General features: G+C 40.5%; 1 protein-coding gene across 1 annotated transcript in view; it reads left to right on the forward strand.

The window, feature by feature from the left end:
• Positions 1-10505: 10505 nt before the first annotated feature.
• MYO3B (myosin IIIB) overlaps positions 10506-23914 on the forward strand; it is a gene marked incomplete at both ends in the record, with an annotated part of 214491 nt that continues 201082 nt past the window's right edge. Inside the window, 3 exons of the mRNA XM_082483458.1 lie at positions 10506-10872; positions 12836-12970; positions 16482-16677. Coding sequence (XP_082339584.1) covers positions 10506-10872; positions 12836-12970; positions 16482-16677 — 698 coding nt within the window. The remainder of the gene's footprint in view (positions 10873-12835; positions 12971-16481; positions 16678-23914) is intronic.

Below are 23914 nucleotides of genomic sequence, written 5' to 3' on the forward strand. Positions count from 1 at the left end.
TGTCAATCTGTGTGTTCATGATATTTTTTCTCTCTACCCCAGTCCCCCAGAATGTAATTATAATTGAATCTCACCCAATACCCAGGCAGTTATTTAAATGTCAAAAGCTTACGCATGCAAAGTACTTTGCATAGAGAGTAAATCTGGTATGTTTTTTTCTTTTCGTTCCTTACAGTCATGTATTTTGTATTAGTAATTTGGATTATTTTCTTTTACTCACAACTACAGCACTTCGAGTTGAGCTTAATTTTATGCCAGCTGTTACAGCGTTGCTGCTGCGGACTGCTAAAATTAAAATGCTGAGTTGAAAAACTGTACTTCTGGGAAAACTGTGCTTGATCTTCTCCTCTGTCAAATCTGTTTCTGCAATAACTATTACTTCAACTTGATGAACGTATATATGTATTAAATTTTTCCTCTTCTTTTGACCTTTGAGAAGTTTGGTGAAACGGTCTTGTTTTGACCTTGACCTTTGGATAAGAGCGTCTTTTTTTTTTTTTTTTTTTTTTTTTTTTTTCAGTGGTGGCCTGAAATTTTCAATGGGTATTTTCATCATGTGCAATAGGAATCTTGCATAACTCTCAGCATTTCACAATCACATTTTTCCTTTAAAAAGAGGGTCTTTTGCTACAGTATCCAACAAACATTATTCTTAACTTCAGAATCCCATGAGATCAGTTTGTGCTGTGTATAGCTGCCAGAGGAGACTGAGTTTTGTGCTGATCTTGATATGATTTAGATCTAATTTTCATCTTGCCCAGATCCTGCAGTCCTGCTTTTCACTTTCTTTCCTCAGAGGTGGGGTGGTGATGAATGGAGCCTGTCGGAGCATTACCCTCAATAAAAATGAAATGCTCTTTGCAAAGTAACAAAACCACAGGAATGAGCTGACCCAGTGTATGGAGGTCCACAGCTCCCAGTTATCAACTGCAGGATATGAGGGAGCGCCTGTAACGTGAGGAGGCTCCATGTGACAATTTCTGTTGCGTGGATTGCTCATAACTGCTGCTCTGAAGGCCACGCCGCACGAACGCCTCCTTTTGGTAGGGCACAGTGCCCCCCGTCCCCCCGAGCACCTACTGATAGTTTCTCCGAGGGGCAGTGGTTTGCCTGCAAGTGCTCTCGCGCTGAGAAGAGCGCCCACTGCTGCGGGTCCAGCCTGGTGATTTAACCTGCCTCTCGTGCCACCATAATGTCCTGTCACTGCAGATGTCACCTTGCTAGGTTGTACTACCTACTGATTCCTGGAAATGGATGTCCTTCAGTAGGAAAAGCATATTCTCAGTGAAGTCAAACATTTTGTGAATTCTTAGCTGTGTGAATGGTCAGGGTGTTCTAATAAATTTTAAAAATCCTTCTAATTGATAGGTTTTTAATTTTTTTTATTTACGACATCATTTGTTCTTTCTTGCCACTAATACTACTCAGGATATTTAATCCCACATGCTTCAAATGTTGTGTTTCTTTTAAAGACTACTGAGAAAGCAAAACTGAATCTTGTTAAATAAACAGTAGTTTTAAAAAGCTAATCTTCCTACCCGAAAACATGACTTTTGCAATGTATGATTTTGCATCATACAGGAAAATGTGAAAACAAACCACTCTTGAAAAGCATTTTAAATTTAGCTCTGAGTCCCAGTTAAAATGTCTCAAAATGAGCTTTCATGAAAGTACTGTTATTTGAAAAGCCATTTCCTGTAATTCTGTCACTTGATGTAGAGCAGGCTGGTCTCTTAATTCATGAAAACAGGAGCTGGTTCCATGGAAACCCCTCACATCATTGAATGATTTATTACCCAATAAACAACTTATTTTTTTCTTTTGTCTTTATCCCTTTCATGTACCCCACGGATGGTAAACCTTTCCATTTCCACTGAGTATGGAAACAAATGTTTTAAAGACTGAAGCTTTTTTTTTTTTTTTCTTCCATTACCTGCTGTCATGGAGAAGGAATTTTCTGGGAGAAAACTGTTTTCCTGTAAAATCAAATTCCCTCAGTCAATTTTTTATGCTGCCCATAATGTCTGTGTTATTTTAGCTACTGGAATTTCTTATCTCCTGTTGCCTAATACATGAGGGATCTGGGGTTGTTTAGCCTGGAGAAGAGGAGGCTGAGGGGAGACCTTATCACCCTCTACAACTACCTGAAAGGAGGTTTTAGAGAGATGGGAGCTGACCTCTTCTCCCTGGTGACAAGTGATAGGACAAGAGGAAACGGGTTCAAGTTATGTCAGGGCAGGTTTAGATTGGATATTAGGAAGCATTTTTTCACTGAAAGGGTTATTAAACATTGGAATAGGCTGCCCAGAGAGGTGGTGGATTCACCATCCCTGGAGGTGTTTAAGAAAAGGGTAGATGAGGTGCTTAGGGACATGGTTTAGGAGTGGTGGTGTTTTTATCAGGGTAGGTTAATGGTTGGACTTGATGATCTTAAAGGTCCCTTCCAACCTCACTGATTCTATGATTCCCATGGTACGACTGCTTTCAGCTCATGACTACTAAACTTTTTAATAATTTTGACTGAAAATGATTATGCTGGGCTTATTTCTCAGGGTTGGATTTTTATTTTTTTATTATTTTTTCAACAAGAAAAACAAGATACCTTTCAGAAATTGAAACTGGGGAAAAAAACAATGAATTGTTTCCTTCATTTTAACAATAATTTTTCCTAAGTGTTGGGCATATCTACTGTCTCTATGTAGAGACAGGCCTTAAATGTGGTGACCAAATGTGTATGTGTCCCATATTAAAGCAGAATGGAACTGCGTACTGAAGCACTTACCAAATCAGAACAACGTGTTCTCAGGGATTACATGTAAGTACTGGCAAATACCTAAAGCAGATAATGAGCCTTTGTCTGGTTTTCAGGTGTCGAGGAATATCCTTTGCACCTGGCTCTTGAAGCCACTAATACAGTTTGCTGTGAGCAGCGTTTTCCTTCTGTTTCTTTGAAAAGTTGGGGCGCTCTCTGTGTAATGCAGCTGCTTTTTTCATGCCTTTATTGTCTCCACATTGTATGTGCAACTGCCTTGTTTGTGCAGTATTCTACAACAAAAGAACCCTAAAACAGCTGGAGAGCTCCCTGCAACTGCATAACAATACTTTGCAAATAACATCGCATTCTCTCAGAGCTCTTTCTGCAGGAATAGCTGGGGGTACAGCTTGAAAACTAGTTTGTAGAGGCTGTGGCTGCTTTCTTGCTCTGTAGTGCTCGTCGTTTTGGATTTATTACACAGCAGCTTTGAAAACCTGAAATGTAGTTTGCTTTTTTCAGGGTACCTCTACAGACCCTAAAAGATACTGCCCATGTTCCAGGACAACTTCCCATTGCTCTCCAGAGAGTGTAGTAACAGAGCTGCTGTTTTAATCAATGTGAGCTCTGTAACATAGTACTTAGAACTGCTGGGGTAAAGTTACACAACATATAAACTATAGACTTGCAGGTTTCGTTAAACTAAGATTTTCAGGGCAGCTGAAGGGGCTGTTAAGTATTGTTTTGTTTAGGTTCTCTAGCTGTGTGCTTTAGCCTGTTGGGTTTGTCTCACGCTTAGTGTGTAAGCTCCTTTGAGACAGGGAGTGCCTCCTGTTTGGTTCAGTAAGTAAATTGACTAAGTGCTGCTCTATAATGGCAGATCAGCTGGTGCTACAGCAATCCAGGCAGTAGGATCTGCCAGCATCAAAGAAATATAAACGTGCACACAGCACTTAAGTGAGATAGGGCCCTCCCATGTTTCACTTTCATACTTTCTGCATGTTTTCATGCTTTGCTGCCTCCGACCTCAAGTGTCACTGCTCCCCACACAGATATTTTGGAAGTAATCAAAATCACCAAGAAATTAAAATTAGTGTGTTTCCCATAGTCAACTGTGATTCTGGACATAATGATATCTCTGCAGTACCTCTATATCATCACTTTTTGTTCTGTTCTTTCCTGCCAGAAACTGCTATCTCAAGAAACAAATATATTGTGAGAGTCAAAGATGCTTATTGCCGTTCATGAGTCTAGTGCTTTATTTGTACAATTGATACTTTCCAGCAGGTGATTGATGTCATTCAAATAACCTTCAGATACCTGGCTATTCAGAAATGGCTCATACTCTATCCCTACTTGGATTGATTTTTTTTAATTTTTTTTTTAGTCACATAACTGATAATAGCAAGATTTCATACAGAAAGTTTTCCTTATACAAGGATAAGAATATTTAAAAAAAAATAAATTAGATGGGTGCTATTTTACTGACGCATTTCACAGACTAGGATTCTTTGTGTTTAAATTGTGGGTAGAATTAGGGAATATTACTCAGATTATTACATATGATTTTACAATTCTCATCTGTCTAAAGAAACAAGTAAGAAGTCCAAAACAATCTCAAGCTAAGGTACTACAGTAACACTGCTCTTCTGTATGATTGTATTTCCAAGGATGCTGCAATACGTTTTTTTCACTGAATGCTGCACAGCTGTGTTGCATCTGGTCCTCAGAAACACATGTCAAAAGACATGTTGTGTTGGTGAATACCAACAAGGTGGTTCCCCTGGCAACAATAAATAGAAGAAAGCTCAGCCCATTCAAGTGATTTACCGTTGTAAGCGTGTGGCAGCGAAGATGGATTTTGAACACTAAGGGAACTCATTAGCTGTAAGAAGAAAAGCAGCAAATAAAGAACTGTAGATTTCTCTTACCCAGCATTGCTATCTATTATAATCGTATACAGGGTAATTATTGGGAATTTGCATAGGATATTCTAAACATGAACTATCATCTCATTTTTTAGTTTTTCCTTCTGCAGCTTTTAATTTTCTGTACTATGGAGGAGAAAAAAAAAAAAAAAGAGTGTGTGGGAAGAGGGAAGGAGAAAGAACTTTGAGAAAGGGAAATGATTATTTGGATAAGTTCACCTTCCAAACTTTATTAATAATGTCCTGCATACTTACTCAGTCCTAGCGTTTGAGTAACATAGGCCACTCTGGTTCAGATGTTCATCCACTAAGGGTAAAATCAGAGATTTAAATGTAATAATTACACCAAGTCTGCCCAGCAATAATTCTTAATGTAGCCCTGAGAGGTTGTAATGGCACTCCCAGTCATATTACTGCTGCCTCTGTGAAGAAAGCTGTACAAAACATGACTAAGGATTACGCTCGGGAGCATCACACTCCAGCTCCACAGAAGTACTAAAGGGTAACTTTATGGTATTTGGGTAACCTGACTTGTTGTAGAAGAACTACGCGTGAGGTATCGCTAACTGTGGTAGACATCTCTTGCTAGAATCTGTGTGGATCCTTCTCTTGGCAATTGGTATCTAGAATTTACAGCATGTAGGCTCTTCTATGTGTATTGTTTATTGTTGGCTTTTAAGTCCTCTGAGTCACCTTTCCTCTGGAGTTTAGAGCTGGGAATGAATCCAATATAATTCTAACTCACTATAATTCAGTGATGCTATTTACATTTCAGTGCTATTTCTACATCAGGCATTCCATCTCCCCCCTTCTGTTTCCAGGTGTCTGTCTGAGGTCTGCAGTTTGTGCTTATGATTTGTAAGGGCTGGACTATGGTTATGTACCTTGCACTTTAGTCTTGGCTAGAACTGTTACATTGTTGAACTGCTTCTCCTGCTCTTTCCCAATACAAGTGTAATTACTCTTTAATGCTGTGTTGCTACCTGTATAGTTTTGCTGCACTTCTATAGTTCTTATCTGAGTACTCTGCAGCTGCTGGCTTCTAGTTTAAATCATCTTTGAATATATGTGTAAAGCTCCAATATTCTTCTCACTACTTCCATTGATTTCAGAGGCAGTGGAATTCAGTCTTACATTAACATTGCCGGTATTACATTTCCTTCGTTGCTGAAGATTCTCTCTCCTTTTCAGTCCTCTCTGCTGGTTTTTTTTGCTCTGAAACCATGCTGTAAAACTGCTCAGTTGCTTTGCCCTTGCTGTCCTCTGTATTCAGCTAATGCAGTAGTTTTATATTCTGGATTTTTCTTCTACTAGTGCAAATGAAAACAAAACTAGATGTTGCAGCTAGAGCAACCACCTTTGTATGCAAGTATGGACAAATGCATTAAAGCTAGGAGCTGTTGTTTCAGATGTCTAAATGAAAGCCTAACTGCAATAAGACCTTGGCTAGTAGATCCCTTGGACGCAGCTTACTCTATCCATACCTGCATGTGTTCTGCTTTTCCTCTCAGGCAGCGAATGGGACGAGGGACACTATGACGGGAAGCTCTTTGGGATGAAATTATGATTTAGAGACAAGAACTCTGAATTGAAGCATTTTGCTTGCTCCAGGACAAAGCAGACAGAAAGAGTCTGGGCTTTGGCTCAGCAGGCTGAGAATTGGCAGCTTCCTTTCCTTCAGGGGCCCTGACCTACAGTCCTGCAGCCAGAGCCCCGATTTGGGACTGGACATGGGCTCTGAGATTGTCCCAGGTAGTTATTAGAAATGACAGCACACCATGGTCTCTGCACACCTTACCCTTCTCTTTACCTTATAGTTTTGCTCTCAGAAATACAGCAAGCCTACTCTTAGGCAGAGATGCAGATAAGGAAATAGCAGGCAGGATGGGGGATGTTTCCACGTGAACAAAATACGACATGATTTGGAAGAGGAGGCAAGCACTGACGGAGGGAAGCCTTAATGTGAGTTCTCCCTATTAACAAAGCAGAAGGCTGCTGAACTCTGGAGGTAAGAAAAGGACGTGTAAAGAATTGGTGGAACCGCAGAGTTCTTTATGTTTGTTTTCTCCAAGATGGTGGCAAAGCAAGGTGCCTTTGCATTTATTTAAAAGCTAAGAAGGGAAAACAGAAGCAGCACCCACGTGCCCTGGAAGGACAAGGCAATATGACACAATGGACATTAACTCAGATGCTTACAGTTCAGAGTGCTGCATCTATATTTGCATAGGCGGAATTTAAAACTGCCTCAAGATTTTTACGGAAGTAGTACACATTTCAGCAGTGTCCTTTAAGTCTTCAGCAACTGTTTTTTCCCTTCCGGCAAACCTCTTTAGTATTATTGCATTAACTTCTAATTCACCAGTGTTTATGATGTGTGTAGGTTAATGCAATCATGCATTCTGTTTGTAATCACAAGTCCATCTCCGGGCAAAGAAAAACGCATACAGAGATGAACAGGTATTTAAAAAGCATGAAGTCCTCCTGACTTTTAAAGGGATTTACTGTAGTGAATAATGTTTGTGTATAACCATTTAAATAAGGAGATTTTAAGAGTATAAAACAGGGTAAGACAGTGCATCTCAACATTTTAGTTACAGAAAGAGTAAATTCCATTATAATTATATGTTTTATGATTAAAATACTTCCATTTATAAGTTGTTGGTTACGTTTCACTACAAGTCGGTACTGTATGCCAATTTAAACTTTAAAAGATTCACACAAAAAAAAGACCTACTTAATGTTCAGCAACTGAACGATTTCATAGAATACACTTTGGAAAAGCTCATCAGTTAAATACTGTAGACTATGTACTGCCTAGAAATACCCCATTCCCATTCAGTTCTTGAGGCTACAGCATTTTATAACACTTCATTTAATAATAGCTTTTCAGCTTTTGGCATCTAGCCATGGTCATACAAATGACAAATTATTTAATTTTCAAATACAGGTTAAAGAAAGGCTAGGAATGGTTTGATCTCCCACTGAGCTTGCATTAGTTGAGCCATTGTGTAATGGGGCAATCATCACTGCGCGTGTAATCAGAAATATTACAACAATTAAGAGTCGTTATTTCCTACCTGAGATTTGCGAGCAACAACAAAATATAATGGCTGCACTTATATATGGCTTGTTTTGGTTTGGCTTCAGGATAAGCAATGTTCGTGTAAATCGTGTAAAACTTTGAAGTGCAGGTGCCAGTAAAGAACATGACTAAAAATAATCCTATTCCTTTAACATGTATAATATTTCAAAAATTGAAGGCCTATGTGATCTGAAATTTATTCCTGCTGAAATGGGCAAGTTGGAATTAAAATAAGGGAGTTTGGGGTTGTTTCTTATTTTTGTAATTTTAAATCCTTAGCTGCCTTTTCAAATTCTGTATTATGGTATTTCTGTGATTCATGCATTGGCCAGTTGTGAATTCCAGTTGTACTTACAAAGCCACTGCAACAAAAACTGCTGCACCATGGAAGACCGTTGTCTGTACCCCCAGTACCAATACAGGCTTGGGGATGAAGGGATTGAGAGAAGCCCTGCTGAGGACTGGGGGTACTGATGGATGAAAAGCTGGACGTGAGCTGGCAATGTGTGCTCACAGCCACAGGAGGCCAACTGTTTCCTGGGCTGTATCAAAAGAAGCATGGCCAGCAGGTTGAGAGAGGTGATTCTGCCCCTCTATGCTCTGGTGAGACCCCACCCGGAGTACTGAGTCCAGCTCTGGAGCCCTCAGCACAGGAAAGACATGGAGCTGATGAAGCAAGTCCAGAGGAGGGCCACAAAAATGATCAGGGGGCTGAAGCACCTCTCCTATGAGGACAGGCTGAGAGAGTTGGGGTTGTTCAGCCTGGAGAAGAGTAAGCTCTGGGGGGACCTTATTGTGGCCTTTCAGTACTTAATGGGGGCTTATAAGAAACATGGGGACAAACATTGAGCAGGTCCTGTCACGATAGAACAAGGGGTAATGATTCTAAACTAAGAGAGGGTAGATTTAGCCTGGATATAAGGAAGAAATTTTTTACAATGAGGGTGGTGAAACACTGGAACAGGTTGCCCAGAGAGGTGGTAGATGTCTCATCCCTGGAAACATTCAAGGTCAGGTTGGATGGGTCTGTGTGCAACCTGATCTAGTTGAAGATGTCCCTGCTCATTGCAGGGGGTGGTTGGACTACATGACCTTTAAAGGTCCCTTCCAACCGAAACTATTTTATGATACTATATTACTATTTGCTGTCTACATTACAGTTCGGTTTTATAGTGTTTGTATAATCCTGTGTACTGCAGGATTTTACAATTGCAGACAACCACAGAAAATAATGGCTTGCGATGAAGACTTTGTATACTCCCATGTACAAAAATTCAACAAAACAATAGTATGAAATTGAGCACTTGCTCAGCAAAATTTCTGGAGACTCTTGTATCACCTCATTTTCTTTCTAATGTTGTCATGGGCTAAATTTAGAGAAAATGCTTAGGATTTATGTTTCCTACTGACCATCTGAATCAAGGTTTGCCTTCAGTCGCTTTCAGTTTTGATAAAGAATTATCTTGACATAATTTACTAGAATGTGGATCCTAGAATAAAATGTGTGCCTATAGGATTAAAAACATAGAGTTCAGTAATCAAGAGAAAGGTAAAATATTTCCTGTACTTTGGTCAGAACAATGACAATTCAGTTAGAAACTACTGCCTTGTTAAAACAAAACTGATGCAGCCATGGATAAAGCTGGTGCTGGAAGAGTTTTGTGAAGAAATGCCATTGCTCCTCAGTCTTTAAAGTTTGCATCTTAAATAATTGTGAAAAGATATATGGATACAATGCCCTTCTCATTTTACAGACTCACAGACTACTTGTTAGTTAAATATAGACAAGAACTGATCTAGTGCTTTCACCTTTGAAGTGGTACTGGATGCTGTGGAGTGAGTCAGACCTCACTGAAGCTGATGAATACAGCAGTTGCTCTTTTTTTTTGTAACAGATTAAATTAGAATGATAGGAATTGTCATGCAAAGAACACAGCCCCCGGGCAAGGCTGATCAGACCCCAACGGCGGGTTTCTGGCTACCAAAATAGAGGTCTGCTTATCTTACGGATCAGCATGTCTCATGTTATATGAGACAGATATAATTAAAAACCTCTGTGGAAGAAGCCATGATGAGCTGGCAAAACGCTTCTAGACAGATTGCTACCGAAAGCTGAGAGGGAAGGAGCCCTGTGTCACAGTGCTCAATCGAAAAAAGCACCTGCTTGCTTGTTTCTCTGAGATTTTTGTAAACAAAACTGTATCAGAGAAATCTGCCTGAATTTAAGCTCACGAGACAACCAGAAACAACCTGGAAAACGGTTATGCTTGAGCTCAAATAAACACTAACAGGTTGCCCTGGTTTGAGGACACAAGAAGCCCAAAGATGGGGGGGGACTCATCCACACTCACTCCCAAAGGGGCAGAAGTGCTTTATAAAATAATTTCCTTCACTAGGACCCATTTCTCAGAGCACAGATGGAGCTGCGCTCGCAATTCATTGCTCTGGACAATGAACTGGATACAGAGAGAAAAAGTGAGGCATTTAGTAAGTGTCAGCGAAAGCTATTTAATACTCACTATGCCTATATACGCATTAATTTTATTCCTTTAAAAGCTCAATAAACATTGCTCTTCTGTTACGGTGTTTAACCGGCCTTTGTTCCGTTCCGAGAGATACCGGCCCTCCTAGGGAGCCGCCCGGACCCCCTGAGGGGACGGCGCCGGGCCGCCTGACAGGGCTCAGCGCCGCCCCCGCCGCCTCAGCTGTGCCTCGTCCGTGCCGTCCCGCCCTGACCGGCGCGATGAGGCTCCGCTCCCGCCAGGCCGTTAGGCCCGCCCCGCCGCCGTGTGTGGTGGTGGTGGTGGTTACGCCTCAACGGAGAGGGGCTGCGAAATGGCGGCCCGCCATTTACCTTGCAGTCCGCTGGCGCTCGGAGCGGGGCAGGGGCTGTCACCTCTGTGAGGGAGCCGGCGCTGGCACGGCTCGTCGCTACCGCCGGGAGCTCGTCTTTTCCCCGCAGAGGAGTCTGCTCTCAGCCCCGGGGATTACGGCGGGGAGGGGAGGGGAGGCGGCTTGTGGCCCGCTGACAGGCCGCGGCGCTGAGGTGGGGGGCCCAGGGCTGCCTGGGCCCCGCTTGTGCGGCCGAGGCTGGGCCCTGCGGGTACTCGGTCTCCACAGGGGACGACCAGCTGTGCCGATTTTTTCCAAAATCTATAGGGAAGCAATACTCAAACAGGAAAGAAAAAAAATAAATAATCTCCATGGTTAAGTGATTTAAAATGGCAGAAGATACTACAAGGCAAGAAGTGAATAGGCGTGACACGGGATTCAGACATACCAGGACAAAGCCATGAATAGCTGAAGAAAAATACCTGTAAGTTCCCAAAATACCAAAACAGACCTGGATCTAGTATGTAATACTTCTGTAAGTGACCTACTGGTAATTAGTGGACCATAAGATACATTGCAAATACTCTAATATTTGATAAATTAATTTAAGCAAACATATGTGCCCTTTCTCCCTCCCTGGTATATACAGGTGTGCAGTCATTAACGAAGGAAAAGATACCGTTTATCCATAGACGATACTGCACACAAATTGAGAAGAAGAGGTTAACTTAAAAAGTCTTTTTAGTTATTTTACTGAAGCAGTGCATTCAGTTCTGTGTAAATACAAAACGTTTTTTAATTTTCATATTTAAAAGCTAAGCTTTTTAATTTCAATCTCCCTCTCAAAATCTGCACTCTCGAATTCCAGTTTCATTCCACTGTGAAAACCAAGGATCAGTGTTTTGTTTTGAGGTATTTTGAAATTATTAAGTGGGAAACTGTTCTTGTACAGAAATTTCTGTTTGTATGAAGATGTATAATATTACTGGTTCAGTGTCAGCAAATCAGATGTAGTTACTGCATTTTTTTTTCTGGCGAATGCAGTGAATTGGTTATATCTTAACCTACTGTGGGGTCTTGTGGAACGTGTTCTGAAAATACGCGGAATCCTTCTTTTAGACCCTTTTTGTACGCCCCAGTTGAAGTCCAGCTCAGTTCTTAATGTGCAATTTCAAACTAATGTATTTGTTTTTCTAACATTATATCCTTTAATCCTTTAGTGTTTATCCAAGTTGGTGTAAATTATTGATATTGTAGCACATAAAGTAAAGCCAGAAGAGTTCACCCAAGTTTCATTCCAAAAATAAAAGTTGACTTGAATCAAGCAGAGATTTTTTTTTTTCTCCAGGGCTAAGATTTTCATATGGTAGTCTGGCTAGAAGGCAAAGTAGATATAGATTTCTAAAAGCCATTTTGGACCGTTCTAAAATGGAAGGTCAGTTTAAGTGCAAATGGATTGATTTGGAAACACAGATGAACTTGTTTGCTCTCCTTTCCTGGTATGTGGTGCTTTTGGTGTTCCATGCTTATGAATCTGTAGGAACATTAGCTGCAGCAATACATTTGTGCGTGTTGGAGAGTGAGGGCCACTCTGTGTTTCCTTCCTCAGAATTATGTGCTGCCCTGTTGACGTATATGCAGAGGAAGTGATTTATCCAGTACCATCCAAAATCCTCGATTAGAAGAAATATTGTATGTGTATCGTTGACTTTCTAACTATGGGGAAGAGAGATTCAGTGAGCTGTGCAGTGGCTGTTTGGTTGCTTTGAGAGCTGCCAGGACCAGTTTTGCAGTTTTTGCCAAATGCATTCAGAATAAAATGTTCACTGGACAAAAACAATGATTCTTGCTGTGCTAATGCCTGGCGATGCTTGCTAACAAGGGCCTCCTGAGTGCAGGCTTGTCTGAGGAAGAGAAACATTTTGTGTCGCAAAAACAGAAGTTACTGTCTTTACCAGCCTTCTGCCACCGAGGAAGTGGAGGAAAAGGGAATAATGAACAAAGTGCTGATACACTGTGCGGTGTTGTGAGGGTAATCAAAGAACATTCACTTTCAGGAAGGGGTTTTGAAGTACTGAAAATTATGGTATTGGTTTGCTTTTGTTCTGCTTAAAAAAAAAACTGGTCAGTGATTTTTATTCCTCCCCTTCCCCCCTAATTTTAATCTGTCATCTGAACACACTTAGTGTGATACATTGTGTGCCTGTAGCTTCTCTTTCATTACAAACTTCCCTTCTCTAGAAGTGAATTCTAGTGATGTAAGCCAAGGAAATACAAGAGAGGAGAAAGCGAAATTCAAGGAGAGCCTACGGATCAGCAAGAGAAAAGGAGAACGACGAAAAGCGTCTCGTACAAACCCTGAGTATAACTGGCCAGGTGAGCCCTAAACTTTTAACAAATCTATTCTTCAGCTGAACTTCAGTAAGGTAGAGCCAGAGAACAGAAAGGCACCGTTGGCTCGATTGTTTCAGGGAAGGTGGGAATGCTCTGCACCTGCAGGAAAAATCAGCACTTCATTCACTATAATTTTTTCTTTTGTTGTTGTTACTGTTGAATTCCTTCTCATGAGATTGAACTGAACTGTACTGCAGCAGAATAAGCAAGTTGGAATGTATCTGGCAATCATCCAGGACACAAGTTCAGAGTGGGCATTTTCAGTAAAGACTCCTGCATTACGGACTAAAATATGGAGCCATGCTCTTCGTAGTGCTATCAGGAGGAATATGTGAACTCGTTTGCTGTGACAGATTGTCACTGTGCTGTTTGATAAAGCCCTGTAGCTCCTAAAATGTGGAGGGGATATAGGAAGAAGGTAAGGGAGCTGCAGCAGGAGAATCTGAAGGACAGAAGAGTGGTGGTGATCACCCAAGGAGTTACAGTGTGCAGCTGAGGAAAGCGCTGGAAAGGAGAGGGACTGCTCTGCAGGCAGAAAAGGAGAAGGAACAGTGATCTAATGCATGAAATCCGTCTCCTGCTAGTTCCCTTCCTAGCTTCTCCTGCCTTTTGTGCACTTTTCATGTTTTTCCACAGCTCTTGTTTTGGGAGTTGGACAAGTGACATAAATAGTGGGGAAATGGTGGTTTGTCTGGAGTGACGAGATGTGACTGATTTGTGTCATGCTTCAGCAAAAGGAAACTCCACAATGAACCTGATGCAGCAATAACAAAGCAAGGTCTTGTGATGGGTGCGTCACACTGGAAACCTGAAAAATAACTTGAGAAACTGCTGTTGTTTAATTGTGTAAAATTTCTGTGAGGAATTTTCCCCTCTCTGGGGAAGAGAAGTTCTCTGAATAATGCATTGTGTAAGGCCATACATGCTTTCCTTGTGTCAAAGACGGAAAGCTGGATGGCTGTGGCTAGAATGCCGCTACTCTGGGATAAATGCCTGACGGTGTAAGGCTGAGCTTTCCCATTTGAATGATGGACAGCAGGCAAGAAGCTGTGCTGAACACAGCTGAGAATTGGCTTGTGGTAATGGCACATGAGGAGGGAGGAGGAAGTATGAGATTTTTCGTTCTTTGCTGCTGCTTTGTGAGGAGCAAGGCATGTCAGTAGCCTCTTGCTGACTTGTCCTCTTTTCCACCCCTCATCCAGTTGTTCCTTCCTCAGGCGTTGACTGTACCCGGCTGTGTGGAGAGGGAGTGCTGATATCATATGTGGAAAAAGGAGAGGTTTGTAGAACTACACATTTGAAAACACTGGACTGAGTTAATTTTACAGTGTTTCTTATGAAATAGATTCAGAAAATGAACACGTCTCCTGACATAGCATGATATGACTTAATGAAAGGAATAGTACAAATATCTCAGAATAAGGCAAGAGTTAAAGTTAGCACATGTTCTTTTGCATCTTTCACTGTTCCACTGCCCTTGTAGCCACTACTTTCTTGGTCAGAATATCAAAAGAAAGCGTAAGGCTGTGGAAAACGGATCTTTGTTTGCCTGCTTATCCTGATGGCGTTATGGTTGATGACAATTAAAGTAACTGGAGTCCCTTTTCTTTTCCTTCTTCCTGTGCTGATGGTAGCATATTGGCTGTGGATAGAGGTGTGTTCAGTGCACTGGTGAATGTGTTCAGCCCACCTGACATAATAGTATAATTACTGCTATCACTCTATTCGGGCAGCTGTCTAACATTCTGCATGGGCGCTATATTTTTTGGCTTTGCATGGACCTTTCTCACCTTACACACACTTTCTGTGATTCACAAGAAAATTCCTTCTCCTTCAGTCTCCTGGTCACGCCACTACTGCAGCAGAAACAATACCGAATCATTTACCCCTCCAATTCACAGAGCAATGCTTGCACTAACCCCCAGAGATTTCTGTGGTAAGCAACCTGAAACACTTGAAAGGGATGTAATTTCCAGGGGGTCAGTGTTCATGGCTGAAAGCTTCAACAATATCAAGCTGAGCATTTTGGTGAGAGAAAGATCTGTTTGTATTTAATCTGCATTGAATTATTATTCCCACATTGTGTGCAATGACTGAAAATTATGTATTCAATGGCAAGGTCGGCTCGGTAAAGCAGATAGCACCTCTGTTAATAAATATATACATCCTGCCTTGTATTTAGCTGTGTTTTATTCATAGAATGCAGGAACTAATTGTCCATCTTCCTTTGTGTCTCCCTTGGGTGCCTGAGATTCAAACCTGGAGGGAGTTCAGAGCAAGGTATAAGAAAGAAAGGTGAATTCCAAGTAGGGGGAGATACTTAAGTGGAGTAAGGAAGTTAAGGCTCTCGGTCCCAGTTTCACAGAGGCACCATGCAGACAAAGAGTTTCAGATATGTCTTTTTCCTGAGTGATGCCCCCTTCCCAGCTCCACATGCTGGTCCTACTTTCTCATTGTTGTGAATGTCAGTTTAAATGTCCAATGTCCATGTTGGCATTCACATTTGAATACTTAACATGAGTCCTGTGTCTCCCACCCCCAGAATTGGGAACCTAGCATTTAGGTGTCCAAAGTGTCCAAATAAATGTCATTTTCTGAATGCTGTCCTAATCATTAGCGTCTGCTGCATGGCATTGCAAGTAATAATAAGAATTCTGCAGAACGGAATACAGAGGAACAAGAAAGTTCTCTCTTGAGAGGAGAAATTGATGTCAATTTTTCCTTTCATCCTGGCAAGGTTTCTTACATTGGTTGGTACTTTCTAATTGCTATCAGCAGTATCAAAAGACACAAAGTTATGTAAAAGAAGTTCTAGCCTTTGCCCAGAAATCCATAGTTTTCATTCCTGCTGTGCTGTGCCTTATTCAAAGTTAATTGGATGACCCAGTTTTAAACCTGAAATACTGTATGAACTTAGAGACTGTATCAGTGCAATTATAAGTTGCTTGAAGAGCACATCTACGGCCTTAGGTACAAAAAGCTGGAGGCCAAAACACAGTTGTTGGAAGCACATTAGCAGTTAATGGCTGAAAAGAGAATGGGAATTCCCAGTGGAATGGGAATGTATGCAACTACCATATGATAAAAGACAGGTATTTCCATTTTAGTCAAGTTCTGCTTTGTAACAGACTGGTATGAAGGCAGTTTAAGGGACTGTTCATCATTCCCCTGCATTGCAATAAAGCATCATCCTGCTTCTTTCCATATGCCATTTAGTGTTTGAAATAGATCAATCAAGCAAGAGTTCAGGAAACTCTCTAAGTTCCCTTTACAAACTAAATCAGACTGTAAGTTTTGAATTTCTGTTTCATTCATCATGTGCTTTTGAGACCTCCTCATGTTCTTGTTAATAATTCAGCCTTTACCTGTCCTAGGTTTATTGCTCAGAGAGACAGTACCTTTGGCTGAGTCCAGCATATGGCCAGCAGGAGCTATGTCAGGTAAGGAAGGCAATCTTTAATTTTTCACCTTGTTCTCTTTTGTTGTTAATCAGTTTTGGAACAGAATTATAATGCATGCAGTCGGGTTCTTATATGTCAACAGCTGTTAGCTTGGGTAGCCTGTTACTTTGAAACAGCTGGAGAAATGCCAGAGATCTCAAGTGTCTTGAAGGCTGTCAAGCTTTTGCTTTTTATGTTTGTTGTTGCAGCAGCTGAGAACACAGCAAGTCCTGAAGCAAACTGGATTAGGTAAGAAAGAATTTTTAAATGTCATCTTCTATGGCACCCTGGTGAAAAAAAATAAATGTGTTGTTCTGACTCCCTTCCCACAAAATAGATAAATCCTTGTCTCATTCTGCTAACACGTCATAATTATATTACAGATGGGCAGCTAGTAGCTGTGAAGTGTTGCTCTGCTTGCAGCTGTATTTCTTAACCTTTTGCTTTTTTTCTTTCTCAAGTGAAAGTAAAGCTATCAAGCTAGGCAAAATAGCTGACTCCTTATTTCACCATAACACTAAGAACAGTAAGTTACTCACTGAAAACAGGTAATTAACAGTTACTAGTTGTTGTTGCTTCTCAAGGTGGTCTTCATACATTTGTAGCAGCACAGTTATATTTAATTCAGGTTGCATTATGGGTGTTAATTGCATCACAAACATTTCCTAAGGGTAGAACTGCCCTTGTGATTGTGGGCTTGTTCAGCCACTTCTCTTTCTGCTGCAGTTCAGAAACTACTTGCTAGAGAGAGACCTTTGAACTGAGTGGTGCACAGCATGATGAAACACACATCTCTGTGACTGGTAAACTTACATTTGTTAGGGAACTCTTCAGCTTCATCTCTGAAAGAAAATACAGTGCTTAGTTTCTACAGGCCTTACCCGTTAGCTTCCTTCCAAAGAGTGATTGTTATAAACCATACCTTAAAAGCTGCTAGTCTTGAGTTACGAGTTTGTAGTGTTGATGGTTTTGATGATGGGCAATGCCTACAGTATTGGAAGAGAAATAAGCTTTTACAACCTTGATACTGTAAGAAAGAATGGATTGTGAAGAGTGCAGCCTGTACCTCTTTCATTATAACTCCTGTCTGAAGAATTGACTCATGGTATACTTTTTCCTGCTTGGGTTCTTTGCCAAAAAAATAAAATGGTAGCTCTCTTTCTCATCAGGATTCATGGCCCCATCAGTGTCAACCTATTGTGAAATGAAAACCAGGGATTTCATTATCAAAAATTGTAAAAAGAAATATCAGCTCACTGAGAATATTAATGCTATAGGTAACAGTTTCCAATTAAGGATTTACATATCTAAGTGTTAGCTCTTTAAAAAACACAAAAAGTTGTTCTTCCATGGGCTTCTTATGTATGTGTATAGTAACAAGAGTAGCTCTTTTTAAGTCATTGTGATAATGGAGCTAATGACAAGACAGTTGGCACTGTTGTGCTAAGGTGATCTTCACTCTTGCAAGACAAAATATAGTTAGATTAGCACATTTTTGCAGAGATATGCAGTTATTGATGTGTATAAAAGATTTGACTCCTATTAGCCAGCAGATGCCTGTGTCCTTGACAAAGCTGTCTTTGCAAGATAGATATTTCTATAGAATGCACAGTGATCTGTACTATATGCCATGGTTTCCTCTCCAGAATGCTTTGTGACTTGCAAATATATAAATGTGTTAGGGACTTGATGGAGGATCTTGGAGTGTTGCAGTCATACCTCATCTGGTAATGCTGCCCTAAGGCCCAAGCGTATCAGATTTGCCGTAGTACCAAGTAAACCCTCTATTCTGTCCTTTACATAGTTCCATCTCTACCATGGAGGCTGTACTGAGCTTGTGGGTATGTAATTGCATCTTATCTTTACTGCCTTCCCAGCCTTTCCTCTTTCTTGCATTTAGACCCAGGTGTGCAATTCTCAGATAGAGCTTGCTAACTGCAGTCCGGCATCTCCTTCTTCTGGGTGTGCTGTTTTCTGCTTACAGCTTTCAGGAGATAGTTTTTCGCAGAACAATCCTTTAGGAGGACCCTGTGTCACTAATAAGCAGCGTACTGTAAATGCTTTGGTAAAGTCTTTATAATATCCTGCAGTGGGGGAGGTATCCTGCAAAGGAGGAGGGTACTTGTTTTTCCATGGGCTGCTTGAGTCCAGCTGCAAGGCTGACACTAAATATAGATTTGAGATTCATATGGAAATAGCGCGTTGTACGCAAAAATAGACTGTGCTCTTATTAAGATATAAGAAGTTAGAGGCATCTCTGGCACTTTTTCTTTTTTTTTTTTTTGTGGATAATAAAGGCAAAGATAGGAATATTTAGGGAAAATCTTCTTCCTGGCATTGAAGTCTGAAAGAGCTGCTTAAAACTGTTTGAAAGAGCGCCGCCTCTGCTCTTTTTAATTTTCTGGGTAGGCATAGAACTAGAAGAGTGATGCTGATCTCAAGGGGGATCTTGTCTTTATGTTTGACTACTACTTGGAAAAATAAAAATCCCATCCATTGTTTCATAAATATTTCCTGGCACAAGCAGAATTTTATTAAACTTTGCCAGGTGGAGAGTTTCCTGATTCAGTGTTCTCTGCTACTTCTATCCTCAGCTTAGGCATTGAGCAAATGTCAGGGGACAAAGAGAGAAATGGTTTATGAAAGCTTGAGCTGTAAGAATAATTTGTTCTGCTATTCTTTGGTGACCAGTACTATTGCCAGTTCTCGTCTGTTCCATGGTCTCCATACTTCTACTCTTCTGTTATCCAGACTAGCATGAACTGAACATTAGAAGGGAACTGTAGTTGATTTGGGTCTGAAAGACAGGCAGGGCTAGAGGTTTCAGAAACACTTATTTCTTCAGGATCTCTCCTTTTTTTTTTTTTCATTTTTTTTTTCCTGAGTAAATGTATCCAAAATTATCTAATTGGCAGTAAATTTTAACATGAAATAAGAATTACCGTAAACAGAGAGAAAATGGATATGTGGTGCAATGATTTCCAGAGAAAGGGTTGCCCGGTAGGGTTAAGAAGGCCTGAGGGTCAGTCCACAGACACACCAAGACTCTGGATGGTAGAAAGTGGTTTGCTTTCAAATGCTCAGCAGCTCACCACAGATTTTCCAGGATCTGTCGTCTTATCAAGGCATTTGTTTTAAAACCCAATTTTTTAACAGTTATTCTCCAGTATAGTTGCCCTTTGATTTGGAAAAAGGAGAAATTATTGGAAAGTTCCCTGTGCCAGTTATTGCATGCTTCTTAATACATAAACTTTGAGATTAGCCAGCAAAATGTGGAGGTATAGGGCGAGCAGAAGCTGTTCTCCTTCAGGTTCCTGATCTCTAGATATGTCAGCTAGGCAATCTAGATACCACCTATGTAAGCAGTATCCAGTTACTTCACTCTGCCATGGGACAGTCCTGTCATGTTTATAGCATGTCCAAACAACCTATCACAGAGCTATTTGTTACGTGGTTGCATTTGGTCTAAAGAATTGGTATAAAAACTGTTCCCAAAGTAAAAGAAAAAAAAATACTAAAAGCCCTTTTCTGGTATTAAAAGTATAGCACCGTTCCTAGCAGTTTTCCTGGATGTGTGGAGAATAAACTCAGACTGAGTGCATTAAACCAGGAGGAGTAGTAAAAAGCGTAGAGTGGGATGGCAGTTTTCACATATCCTTGTACGTTTTTCACACTACATTTTAAACTTGCTGGAGGGCTGAATGATAGATGTGATTAATTCCATCTCACTTGTAAGAAGAGGGCACGTTTGGTGCACATCTTGTTGTCTTCACTTGTTCTCTCATCGTTTCTGTCAATAGTTACATGGGTGATCTTTATATTTTGTGTGTAGCCTGTGAAGTGGATATAAAGACCTGTCAGACTACCTTTTCTAATGCATTTTCTTCTGAGCAAACAAACCTAACGTAAATGTCACCTGCAGTATGAGCAACTGTAGCAGATGGAGCATTGAATTAATGGCTCTGAGAGGCAAGCCAGGAAAGATTATGAAATGAGATAAATATGGTGGAGATGGTACATGATTAAAAAAAAATCCCTTTGATTAAAAATGAGTTCAAGAAGGAAGAGTGTATCTTCAAACAGTTACAGAGTATTTGAAAATCACCTGTCTTTTGTACTTTTGGAAAAGTGTTAAAAAATCATGTGCAATTATGTTTATAGGGAAAATCCTCCATTAGTTTAATTAAAAGGATATTTTTCAGCTGTGGGTCTTAAATTCTTTTGTAACAAATATTTTGAATGTGCTGAAAGGTAGGGAATTTGCTTATAAAATGTATCTGATATGATGCCTCGTTCTGTGGCAAGATCACCATCTTAGTGAAAAAGGATTATAAAACTAAACTGATTGCTGTATTGAAAATCAAATGTAAAGGAAGGACCAGTGTTAGTCAAAGAAAGTGACTTGATTTTAGCAACTGATAATAAATTAGTGATGTTAGTGCAGCTCCCTTGCTGGTGTTCCTTTCGTAGCTCTAGGGAATGGAAGCAATTTATGTGCTGGCAGAAGGTTTGGAGGGTCTGCCGAAGTCAGTTAACAATATACTAGAGGAGTATGTCAGTGACTCATGTAAGTAGGGTAAGTTGCTTCTCACCAGTGGTAGTTTGACCTCTTTCCAGTTTCAAGAGTGAAGGACTATCATGACTGACTGTAATCATGTATATGTCGTAATACAGAGAAACTAGCTGGTTTAATAGCTGGACAAAAGGTGGTGGCATGGTGATCTGTGATGGCATAAGGTTGCTCAGCTAAGAGTGAAGCAGAGTTCAGCAGCCCTGCTGAGAAATGTGCTTGGTTTCACGCTCCCTCATAGCAGCGAACTGACTGCTGCGAAATGAACACCTCCTTCTGACCAGTCTGTGAAAAGGCATTTGGAACAGAAAATTCATCCCCTCTCTGAGCTGGAAGGCAAGTGCTCTTCATGACAGGCTGAAAGACTGGGGATGCAATATGTACAAGGAACAGCTAAGAATGCGATTTAGAGTACTTGTTAAATCAGATAATATACTTTCAGCTGTAATCAATTGTGGTGAAGAGTCCACACCCCACTCTCCCCTTCATAAATTAGGGCGATCTTTCCACATGTAAAAGTCTGTGTGTCCAGGGGCACATCTTTTGCAAACTGGTTAGCTCCACGAGAATCAAAATGGGAAAACCAGCTACGCTGTGGACCAGGAGGCTGCTATGCTGCTACTTCCTCAAGGTGTGGTTCTTGGTACAGCTATCTTAAAGTTTCCTCATATTTGCCTCCACATGCTGTGGTCATTCCTGCTGATTCCTGGCAAGGTGTTTCTGAAGTGGGAAGTCATGGGGTGGTTGTAGCTGCCAAATAGTAGTAAGTTCCAGTTTTCAGAGTTCTTGGGAGATAGTTAATCCGAGTGTCTCTTTTGATTGGTAGTGTCGGCTCACTCTGACATCTGATTAATCCGTACTTCCTGCTGATAACATGCACGCACTAACTCAGGCATTGCACAAAATCAGGTATTGCGACAGAGTTTCTCTTCAACTCTTATTTGCATTTTAGTGTGAGTTGACTGAAAGAGAATAAAGGGAATATTAACCACTTGGGAAGGAAGGACTACAAACCGCTCCTCAGGGAGCAATGACAGAAGCTCTGATAAGAAGCACACGAGGCAGGAAACTGGTAGTATAATCTTAAACCAAAGTGAAACTGGAAACCCCCTGCGACCGAGCGCCAGCAATCAGCACCGCACAGTAAAGCAACAGAGGGCCACAAATGAGGTGTTTGAAAGTCAGAAGCTGGCAGTAGGGTGGGACCTCCTGAAGCACTGGAGAAGGACACAGCAATCAGCACCACAGTGTTGCGAGGGCTCAATAAATGATTTTTTTACTTGGTGGGGCTCTGAAGGAGGTGTTTGCCTTAAGTACTGTAGTCCGTGAGAGGCACAGAGGGAAAGAATTCACTGCACACAGGTGTATTTCTAGGTCTGTGAAAAGTCATGCTCTACTTTTCTTCTGAAACAGATTTATTGCTGTCTCCACAACCCCCCACACCCCCACCGCCCTGTAGCAAGCTCTTACAGTAACGTACCAAAGCTCTTACCGTAACATATCATTCCTGGTATGTTAATGCATTTCTCTTATATTTTCTCTTTATTTTCATCATCCAGTTGGTTATTGTCTCCCTGCTCATGATGTTTCATAAAATGGACCACGTTCATTGGAGCGTTGTCTGCCCCCCCCCCCCCCATTACCTACACTCTCATTGTACTTTTGAAGCAGGTTGGAGAGCAAGTTTTGTCTTTTCCTCCAAGAACTCAGCTTTTTTGTCATGCTTTCTTGTCTGTTCTGAATGCCATCAGGTACAGATACATACTCTGCTTTTCCTAAACCAAATAATTCAGTAAAGATCAGAAAATGAATGGAAAAAGTACATACGGTTATACTGTATATCAGTAAAACCTTTGTGGAGTGCTGCCACAAAGTTACACCAATATCTTTGTAAAAAGAAGTTGCAAGAATTGCTGGTGCTTGGACTATTTCTTGTAAGGAATGTCAAGAGCATTGTACTATCACTATGAGACATTTATTATAGTCTGGTTTTAATAGTTGTAAGGTGACCTGTGTTGTAGCTTTCTGTCTTTAATCTGACTTTTCTGAGTCTTAACAATGGTACATCTGGAGACATGCAGAAAACATAGTAGTAGTGTGAAGTTTTAATGATGAAAACTTGTGTAAACTTTGGATGGTGCAAATATATAAACCTTATTTGTCTACGTGAAATATGGAGTCATCTCTCCAAGTTAATTTTAAATATCCCCTGTACTGTGTTGTACAAGAAAGGGAAATTATGAGCAGTGTTTCAGGAGGCATCTTACTCTAACATTCAAAATTAAATGAAGGAAAGATCTTTGCCAGTTCTTTACTGGACAAAAGTTAAAAGGCTATGTTCCTTCTTAGTAAAGTCTTGATGACAAATGGGTATGAATATTTCATCAGCCAGAAGAATACTTTGTTACCATTCAAAGTTAGTCTTATTCTTTCATGAACTCCAGAGACTTTCGAATCAGAATAATTTTATAATCTGTGGCAAAGACTAATGTTGTTAAATAATACTAAATTGCCAGAATTTTGCAAAAGCTATTTATTTAATAGAAGGAAGAAAATAATTAAATTTGAAAATAGGTTTTGGGAGAGAGGATTTTTTTTTAAAGCAGGTCTTGAAATTCTGCTTTACAGTGTGGGGTTTTGTATACTTAAATATTGGTTGTCCTAATAATTACTCAGTTAATTAAGAACACTATGTTCTTATGGCCTCAAATGTTTGTGTGAAAGAAGGAAGAAAAAAAAAAAGACAAAAAATAATTTGTTTACCTTAAAAGTAACCTTTGCCTTACAAGTTCCACACCTCTTTTGATTTCAATGGACATTTTCTATGTAAACAGTATCTAGCATAAGATACAGACATAAAGTTTAGTTTAAGAGTCTGTGAACCCTTACAGTTATCACCAGACATACTGTAGCATG

Source organism: Vanellus vanellus, assembly GCF_965231255.1.
Source record: "Vanellus vanellus genome assembly, chromosome: 5".
NCBI lineage: Eukaryota > Metazoa > Chordata > Aves > Charadriiformes > Charadriidae > Vanellus > Vanellus vanellus.